Here is a 10,382-nt window from a genome sequence, read left to right as displayed (position 1 = left end):
GGCGGCCCCCTGGCGCCTCCGCGGGGTCCCGGCGCGCGCGGCTGTCCCGAGGGGCCCCGCAGAGCCACGGCGGTTAGTTAACGGTAGACCTCCACCTGCCGGGCAGCCGCGCTGCCCTTTCCTCGCGCCTCGGAGAGGCGCCTGCTCCCTGCGGGGCGCCCCTGTCCGGGCCGGGGGTGGGCGGAGGGCAGCGCCGCTGAGGCAGGGCTCCGCGGGGTGTAGGGGCACGGCTCGGGGGCGGCGAGAGGGGTTTGCTCCGGGGAGAAGGCCTGGAAGGTGGGTTCTCGCATAAAAACTGTGCCTTCCCTGGGAGGGAGCGTTTTAAACTGCGTTCGTGACGTCTGTCAGTCTCTCGGATACCTCTTACAACAGGCACAAAGCACGGATGCTGCGGAGWGGCTTTATCTTTTTCCAGCTGATGCAGCTGGAGAGAAAACAATCCACTACACGCACCTTTCTTAAGGCCTGAAAATAAAAGTGATTTATTTGAAAAGTTACACTACTTACTTGTTGTATCTACTTCTCAAGCACAGCGATACTTTAAAATACACTAGTATTTTAAGTAGATGTGTTCAAATAAACTAAGAGCGTAGTGCAAACAGCTTCTAAAAACTGCAGCCTCCAATCTCTGTCAGTTGGCTATGCCGAAAGCCCTCGCTGGAAGTATTCTACCCTCAGCTGAGTAGGAGGTCAGTGATTATGGCTCCCTGTTTTCCACCTTTCACTGCAGCTCTTTTGAAAAATACTTTTTTAAATAGCACTAAAATTGTGCTGATGTTTTGAAAATATTTTCTCTTATGGAGATAATTCTTACAATTTATTATGCACGGGGGGGTATTGCTCTTTCACACAGTTCCAGTGAAGCTGTGGGCAGATGCAATAGTCCACCTACATGCAACAAATGTAGGGCTTATTCCTTAATTAGGATAGTTGTTCTACTGAATCCTCCTCTGTATCTCTTTTGTTTTGTTTGTCTTTGCTTTCTGAAGAAGTGATTTTGCTGGGATAACATAGAGGTCATGGTGTGGTTCCTGTCAGTATTGGAATKGGTGAGGACAGATCAATCTATAGAGCTGTCAAACTACATAACCTAATGCCTTCCAATCCACTTCAAAGGTACACATTCCTTTTAGGTGTAGTTAATTTTATTTACTGTTTTGCCTGTAAAATTTAACAGTAGAAATATTCCCRTCATTTTTTTTTTTAATTCTACCGACAGCAAAACAGGCAGAAAAACAGCCAGCCAAACAAYTGCTTTAAAGTCAAAGCACTGTGGCACCAGGAACATGAAAATGAAATCGCTGTGAAAACAAAAGTGGAACTGAATTCAGTGTCCTCGACAGTGATGATCAGATAAATGTATTAGAGTGGAGACACTACAAAGAGACTGCTTATTTGTTGTTCTTTCACTTTGAATATATTTTTAATTTTCTGCATTTCTAATAACACCTGTGTTTAACAAACACAGGAAGAGTTTTCTAGTTTGCTTTTTGCTGTGGTTTCAGTAATACACAGCAGTTGAAATTGAGAGTTTCTGGCTTACTCGGAGATGTTAAGGTGCAGGAACCCTGGAAAGAGGGGAGGATAGTTCTTTATGAATATAGAGATAGTAATTCATTAAAAGCAGATCTTACTGTTGTGAATTGATGCTGCCAGAAAGGCTCTTGAGCTGGTCACAGTCTATTATGCTAAATACTAAGAAAGGTTCAGGTTGACTCTGACATCATGAGAGTTCAGAGTTTGCACATGATTGCTTTTAGTTCTGAGTGCTGTTTAATCAAAGTAGGGAATTAAATACAGTATTTTCACAGAAATAATAGTCTCTCAAACATCCAAATCAGCTGTAAAACGTGTATATAATTAATAACTTGCTGTAGGATAGTACCTTCTGCAGGAATTACATTACTGAATATTATTTTTTTAAGCATGAGTTTTATTTTTGGTCAAAGAAAATTTGTGCATTTAATTTCACATGATCTTCACATGATGTAGGGCTCTCAAGAGTTTACTCTGAGCCTGCCAATGACCTTAAAAGATGCAGGGACAAATCTCTTCATGGAAACCCATTTTACAATTGCATTATTGTTAAGGTTTAAAGTTGGAGAGATTTTGCAGTTGAGGTATGTATGAATAGTAGCAGTTTACCGTGAAGGCCAAAAATCATAAGCTGCAGAAGAGGATGTGCTCCTCCATAAATCTCAGGCAATCTCATTTTAAAATTGCTAAAATGCAGCTCATGGAAAACAGAGGGAAAGTTCTACTCTAATGAAAGCAATAGATTCTGAACGTAAATACTGCCAGAAAAATAGGTAATGAGAAATCAGACGACCACAAACTGAAATGCTGTTGTCCTCAGCTCTGCTGTCCGTGATAGAAATAACTAAAGATATTTTTTTWAAGACCTCTTGCTCTGAGAGAGCAAGAGAAAATTTATCTAGAAGTGAAAATTTTTCTGCAGATATTTACAGGAAGACAGTTAACCCACTATGGCCTGCTTTAAAACTGGCAATCTGATCAGGAACATGTTTAAGACATACCTCTCCTGGTTTTATAAACCTAACTTTTTGTGTGGACAGAAAAGAATTACAGACAACTGATGATATATTTAGAATATTTATATAAAATTATAAAAAATATTTCATAGTGTCTGTCAGTGCCAGATACAACAGTATGCATAAGCTTAAGTGTCAATGTTAACAATTGTGATTTTTCAAGGTATATTTTAATACATTTGTCTCACAGTGCTGGAACATTTGAAGTTTCACTGAAAAGAATTGAAAAGTCAGTATGATCTACCAAAAGGCAAGAATCCCAAGTTCCTTCTGAGCAAAGCCAAGTTTAGAGATTTTTCCACCATAGTTCAGTGCATCCTGAACAAAAACTAAAGATTTTTAAAATGTATTAACAAGGTTGATTAGAAAATAATAAGCCAAATGAATTTTTGCAGTAAGACTCAGTTATTTTTATCTAATATACAATAGAAATAGCATTTTTGTATTCATCTTCAATGCAAAGTAGTTTATTCTGTGCTGTGATATGCTAGATATAGTTTCAGATGTCCCATAAAGACACAACAATACCGATGCTGGTGGGAATTCTCTGGAGTATTGTCCTAGTAGATTACAAATAAAAAGTGATATATTGTCTCAGTGTCATATGTCAATGATCTGTGATTTGTTTGTGAAATTTACTGTTTTAACTCCTGCCAGCTGCAAAACTGCGTTGATGGGAGCATGATCCAACCTGTGTTTATCAAGATGCAAAAAATGAATTTCATTACCTGGAATGGAATGAGAAAAAAATATATAAATAGTTGAATAAAATATGCATTTATTTTAAGACAAGTAAATCAAAGAARCATTCTGATTTCCTACTAGTTCTTGTAAAACTATGCACTAGCTCTGTAGATTTTGCAGTAAGCTGTAATTAAAACCATGGCATGGATTTTTTAAAATAAAATTTTCTAAGTTATAAAAAGAAGGGGCATTGAGAAATGTAATTAAATTAAATCTACTGTAGCAGGATGCTTCCCAATGATGCAAGGAGATGATTTTGTCATGTTATAGCTTCCTTTCATGCTTTATTCCTCTCCTAAAAACATATTAAACACCTAGGATCAAATGTAAAAGCAGAGTGTAAGCAAACAGAGTTGTAAAAAAAAAAGTCAAAACTTCAAGCTGAAGGCAACAATCTTATTGATCAAGTTGGTAATCAGCTTTTGCCCTCTCTGCTGGAGGTGGAACAACGCAATGCCACTTCTGCAGAGTTCTTCCTGAGAAGTTCTTCTATCACAACCAACACGCCTCTCCTTCCTCCTTGGAAGCCTCAGGATAGCAGCCAAGACAGAAGCAGATAAGGGAAACTGCTGAAGGARGGGACTGTAACTTTCAGGCAGAGTAAACAGGCTCACCTGGGCCTAAAATCAGAGTTCCTCCCTGCTGAGCTGGATCTCCTTGGAAATCAAAAGCTGGGCCAGTCATCGCCCTCCACATACTCCTAATACTTCCTAAGAGCATGTTTGATTTTACGTGAGGGCTCTGCACTAAACAAAAGAGCAAAATACTTGTTACTTAAAAATACAAAACTACATAAGGTGAAACCAAAATGAAGTTTTTGCTATGAATARCCTACAATTTCCTGATTATTGAAGAAACACAAGTTTCTCAAAGTTTAGACAAAGTAAAGTACAGCCTATAAGGAGATGGTCTGATGGGCAGCTCCCTTCCTATTTCCATCACGATCATATTATTTTATCAGAGCATTCTTGTTTTATTCTATGTAAGACAAATCAAGGTGAGAAAATTACTCTTACCTGGTGTGCCTGGTGTCTTGTTACCTTCACCTCTTTTCATGCCAAGTGTTTTATAAATTTCCCTTTGTGGATCTACATACATTTCATGTGTATACCCAGTTAAACTACAAAAGGGCTGCAAGATATGTACATACAGAAAATATGTTTAAGGTTAAGATATTAATTAGGATCTACTGTCTGTGGAAAAATACTTTGAAAAAAATCCTGATTTAAAAATATCTGAATCCATCATGTTAAATGAAATTAAAGGCCAAAAATTTTTAACCATGGAGCTTTTACTAAAATGCAGGTTCCAGTGAAATCAAGTAAATATTTTCCTGACTAATTCTTACTGAATTTTAAACCAAAAGTTTTAGATACTTGTTTTATTTGTGTATGGCTATTAGAATTGTTTCATGGAAAATAATAAAAGCTCATTTTACTGTGATTGTGAATGACCATCTTTTCCCTCAGAACAAAATTCTTCAGTGCAAGTCATTAAAACATAAAGCATGATAGCATATACTCTTTACTTAAATACATTACTTAATGACTTCTTTACCTTGATGTGATGATGAGAAGACTGTCCAATAACTATAAGCCTGACATTTGCATCCTAGAACAGAACATAGATATTGAAACTATAAAGAGGAACTCTGTTTCTGCATGGCTGCAAAACATTAGCAGAATCTAGTATTCCAAGTTAGTCATCAGTGTATACTGAGTTAAAATTATTTGAAATTAAAGTCACTTACACACTTGGAGTGCTTACCTTTGTCTGTCACCTACAGTGAGTGGCTGTACTAATTTATTAAGAGATAAATTTTTTTTTCAAAGGTAGTTTTTAGGTTACAAATATGTAAATTTTATGTTCTCGGTAACATTAGTAGATATTTTCAACCAACTGCAAACTGTTTATGGTTTTGGAAATACAAATTTTTACTTATCTCTAGAAAAGCAACATGCAAATATTGGTACATGTACTAGTACCTCTGTGATTTACATGTACGAATGCCTAGTAATATATATATATATRTATATCCTGCACCCACATGTACTGATATCCTTTGCAGGTGCACCATTAGGGCTGAGCCTAAAATACAGGCCAGAACATAAGTTTACTTAGATGCCAGTAATACAGTCAATGGAATTTAAGATTATCTGAATATTATGATACAATGCTTGACCAGTGAAATCACTTTGCTTTTTAGCAAAATACATCCTCCTAAAAATCACATATTCATAGTAAAAAAAGCAAGAACTTTGATTCTAAGTATTTATTTGAGCAGTCAAATTTTTAAAATGTTATACCAAGTAACATTAACTGAATGATTCAGAAAAATCCTGCCCTGAGAAGCGCAGCTGAAGCTTCTCTACTGAAAGGGAGTTGCTCCTCTACATCCCCAAGTTTCTACTATGTTTAAGGCCTGCTGAGTCTCTGTTATCAGCTGCGCTGCTGTGGGAAACAAAATACTACAAAATTTCAATCAGCAGACCAGAAGAGACAGGCTGATCTTTCTAATTTAGCAGAGGATCATTCTTTCCTCGGTATCTCCTACTACTCAACAAAAACCAGTCCGTAGCAACTCCTGCCTACTCCATTTCTCCTTTCTGTCACTATGTCACTCCTATTTGTGTAGCTGCCTGGTGAACAGGTTGCAGAACTGATGCAGCTTACAAATAAAAAGTAAACCTGTAAAAAAAAAAGACTATTTTTAATCCAGATCAACTTCCTGATTTTGTTCCATGCACCAGCATCAGTTAGCTGTACCAGTGTAATAGGAAAGGCTGTAGTTAGCTAGYGGTAGAGAACAGGCAGCTGCCCAGAGCAGCACTGATTTAGAAAGAAATGTCTGTCAAATCTTGTCTAAAGTTAGTAGTGCAGGGAGAAATAATGCTGCTGCAAATGCGGATGTAGTGCAATAGACTCCTTCATATGTCTTCTAGGCAGAARCATTATGGTAATTGTAGCAAACAATGAGAGTACTATCTTTGTTTTGAGCTACTGTTTTATTCCTAAAAGGCTTAAACGCCATGTAAACCTGCAGCAGGAGGTAAGAARTCTGTGTGACTGCAGCAATCCCATGTACAAATACATATTAAAGGCATTGTACTTACTTCTAAAAATCTCTTGGGGACTTTTGCCAGGTCTTCTACATACTCCTTACAGGTGTAACATAAAAAATTCTGCAACATAGCCAGTTGGACAAGTCAGAAATACATAACTGCATAGCAATGAAGCATCGAAGTCTGAGTTCAGACACAAGGCATTTCRGAGGTGACCAGAAATGTAGAACGGGAGAGACTAAACTTTATCGCTGCAGCCAGATTTGGATTAGGATCTTGGTTTTATCCAAGGCAGAACAGGGACACTGGGTTTGAAGCCTTGCTATTATTTATGACTAGGAATGTGACAGCTGGCTTATCAGACAGAGAAATCAAGGAACATAATTCTTATTTCCCAAAGCACATGGTAGCAAGCTTCTTTCCCTTCAGATAAAAATTATATCTTTTTACCAAAGAGTAGGGGTTCCTGAAAACAACTGATCTGCTTTATAACATTTTCTTTTCTCTCTGCTCCAGCCTAGCCCGTTTAAGGCCCTCTCCATTTATAGCCAAGCTAGMGCTCACTGCATGTAACTTGTTTTCTAGTTTGCTTAAGTGGCTCTAAGCTCCAGACAGGCAAGGAGTTTCCTGCCTGGAAACTCCTCTCTCCTCACCCGCACAAACACCACGATCGCTTTCTGCTCCTCATACAGGGCCCTGAAGGGGATCTTTTTCCCGTCCGCATCTACCACCAGGCACTGGGCGGCCTCTCTCAGCTCCTCCGGCTCCGGGTGCAGCGAGACATGTGAGCTGCAGATCTGCTGCGTGACGGGGGCTGCTGGAGGACAGGCCATGGCTGAGTGGCCTGGCTTTCCTCTCCTGGAAAATAGAGGAAAAGAAAGGCGGGGCCAGACAGAAAAGCTCAGGGAGGATGTGACCGTGATGAAGTATCCAGGCTCGGTGGGAGGGTATCGTCTCTATTCCTGGAATGGATCCACCTCCAATAGCAGCAGGGTCAGCAGCTGAGCACTCCGCGTCTGCAGATGCTTCACTCACTTAAGGAGGAGTTGACGAGTTTGGGGCCTTTGAGTAAATAAAGAGAGAAATCAGCTGCCAAAATCACTGCATATCTGGGGGAGCCAGAATGCAATTCGTTCCTGGAAAACATAACAAAACCAAACCAAACCTACTAGAAGTTAAGTGTAATCAGAGCACTGATGTTATTGTGAGGTCTTGAGATCAGAGTTTGCTTTGCAGGATGTCACAACATTTCAGAAGGTTGTGAGTGAACTGGAAACTTCTGTCTTCTGAGAACTATCAGGCCGCTGCATCAGAAAGGGCAGAGCATGTTTTCCTGTTTTGAAGTAAAAGTAAAACTTTGTTTGGCTTTGGCAGGTGAACAGAGATATAGAGAATGCTCAGCAGTACAGATGTTCATATTTGTACAAAAACAACACATGGAATGAATGAACAGATTTATTTATTCTTAAAATAAGAAGAACACAAGACAGATGAATATCTCAGTCTGTAATGGCATATTTTGTTAGCTGAAAGTTCATGAGGAGGACAACACCTTTTTTAAAAAGGAGAGAGAAAATATAATATGAGAGGGAATAGGACTGGGTGCATCTCCAGAAGTTATTTTCCTTTCTGAGGTTCTCTGATGGTGTCAATTCTGGAGTGCTCCTTGGCAACTGACACAGTATCTATACTGTTAATGTTTCTCAAACAGAAATCCCCTGCTACTGATTAAGCCCATTTGCTTCTTACACTGTGGAAAGTGAGCACATAGAACAAGTCGATCAYTTTGCTGCATCAAGTTTTTGTCACTGGGCAGGCTATTGCAAGGCTGCCCTGAATCTTCTTTTTCCTGGACTAAACAATCCTATTTTTTTTTCAATTCTTTCTTCTCATAGGTCATGTTTTCTAGAACTTCTAGAATACATATTTTGTATTTTCCTCTAGACTTTCCAGATTGTTCCGATTGTTTGCAAAGTTCAGAGCTTAAAACTAGGCATATTATTTCAGCTAAGTGTCAAGTTCACTTCACTCATCTCAGGGGCTGTACATCCATTTAAGCACGCTTGCATCTTTTTCGCAGCAGTACAGCATTATTGACTTGAATTCAGCCTGAGGTCCACTATAACCCCTAGCTGTTTTTTGACAGGCCTTCCCTAGCAGGGAGTGTGTTACTATCGTTCCTCTGATAATGCTCAGTGAAAGAAATTTGCTCTAACTTCAGAATGTCTGAATGGTCAGATTAGCTCTATATAAGACATTTTCATGTGATGATACCATATAATTGAACACCACAGTTGAGGTAGTCCCTAACCGTTTAAAAAGGTTTACCAGAATGCTTAGTCAGGGTGCTTACAATGCTTTATGCCAGACTAACAGTGAAGAAAACAGTTAGCACTGCAGTGTAAATCACAATACGAGGGGAAGTGATCCCTGGCTGATAGAGCTGTGTACAGGTATCTAGCACATATATACAGGCAAAACTATCCTGCTGCTGGTTTAACCCTCTTGTTTCAGCCTAGACACTTATTTTACGATATAGATCTAACCCGTGGCTTTACCAGGTTAGTATGATCATACTAACACTTCTCTGACGCAGTAAATTACACTTTGAATGTTAGTAAAACACTTTTTTGTATTTGCCTATGGCTGGGCACCCCAAGGACTAATTTTGTGGTCCAGTATATCCTCACATTAGTTTTGATTTAAAAGGCAATGCGTTCAGATTGGTGATGACTGTTTCTGACTATTGTGAAAATTATGTTCTGTTTGGCAAGAGCTTGGGCAGTATTCCTTCCGTGTTGTTGCTATCGGACGTCTTGGTTCACTTAACAGTTACATATACTTTATCCTGTCAAACAGGTCTCTTCAATCAGCAGCCCCGAGCCAAATCTGGACTGTGCAGCAGCACTCTGTGGCCCCTCAGCCACAGTGGAGGGGAGCACTCTACTTACCCTTTCSTACCCTAGGAGGTAACTGGCCTTGACATGCTTTGTGCTTCATCTTGAGGGTGAAGGGGGCATAACCTTGCTGTGCTATGGCCGCAGTGAAATCTCTGGGTAGCAAAAGCCTTGCCAGGCAGGAGCAGAGGAAGCAGCTCAGCACCTAGATGTCRTTGGAGCCTGGAGCAGGGTCATTGTTTCTGCAGCTGGAAATTAGGAATAGGAGGTGCTGCTGCTCCAGGGGATCTGCCATCACTGCAGTCTCTGCATGGGACTACACAGAGGGATGAGTCTGCTCTGGAAAAACTCAGGCAGGATGTCACATACTCACAGGACACTATCAGTCCAAGCCTGATATTGCAGGTAGCTGATCTTGTGCGTAGACTCCAGAGAACTCATTCTCAGTTGACTTGAAACAAAGTCTCCGAGGAGCCCAGCCTATCCACTGGAACTGGTAAATGTTTCCATCTAAGGCAGTCGAGGCTACCTCCAGATTGCTCTTTTTTATGCTGTTTGGCCATCTTAAACTAGTTGAAGAAGCATATTCTTTACATTCAGTTTCAGCAATATACTACTGATGACTAGCAGCTTTCTTCTAAGGATGTCAAAGGGTTCTCTGAATAAGAGAAAATAGCCCCTAAAACAATACAGTTCTAATTTTTGATTGGGGTTCTCAAGTATTAATAGAATACAAACATAAATTGCCATCATTCCTCATTTTACAGAGAAGGAAGAGAGACTAAGAAAATTTCACAATGACATTTTCTCTGAAAGAGGAATCACTCAGATTAGCCATCATTTTTGAAAATTTAAGCTTAAAATTGTTCGTTTAAGTATATATTTATTAAAAATACTGATAGAAATTTCGCTTAGATGGAAAGAAAGACTCCATATCTGTTGACTTTAGATCTATTCTGCACAGTATTGTCTGTCTAAGAATATGGTCCACTAAAGCCATAAAGTCCTACAATGTGAGCTGTGATTAGAAAGATTTTTCATTCTTTCCCTTCCTCATTTTTCTTTATTGCTCTTTAAATATAGAAATGTTTATACCATAAAAATATAGTACTCATCAGAGTGATGTC

At 39.3% G+C, this 10,382-nt stretch overlaps 1 protein-coding gene across 2 annotated transcripts; it reads right to left on the bottom strand.

The window, feature by feature from the left end:
- Positions 1–2,600: 2,600 nt before the first annotated feature.
- On the bottom strand, positions 2,601–7,238 carry PRXL2C (peroxiredoxin like 2C). 2 transcript variants are annotated; one of them, XM_085312770.1, is made up of 6 exons: positions 7,012–7,238; positions 6,410–6,478; positions 4,854–4,907; positions 4,313–4,427; positions 3,911–4,042; positions 2,601–3,280 (listed from the first exon to the last, which is right to left on the bottom strand). In XM_085312770.1, exons 1-6 carry the CDS (start codon positions 7,189–7,191, stop codon positions 3,153–3,155), a joined length of 678 nt encoding a protein of 225 aa, XP_085168896.1. In that variant the 5' UTR covers positions 7,192–7,238; the 3' UTR covers positions 2,601–3,152. The 2 variants fall into 2 exon arrangements, with proteins under 2 accessions (XP_085168896.1, XP_085168904.1); XM_085312778.1 differs by lacking the exon at positions 4,313–4,427 and having other exon boundaries at positions 3,911–4,037.
- Positions 7,239–10,382: the final 3,144 nt, after the last annotated feature.

Source organism: Rhea americana, unplaced genomic scaffold, assembly GCF_003343005.1.
Source record: "Rhea americana isolate MKP2758 unplaced genomic scaffold, rheAme1 scaffold_11, whole genome shotgun sequence".
NCBI lineage: Eukaryota > Metazoa > Chordata > Aves > Rheiformes > Rheidae > Rhea > Rhea americana.
The sequence above is the reverse complement of the archived record's forward strand: the minus strand, read 5'-3'. Positions and strand labels throughout refer to the sequence as shown.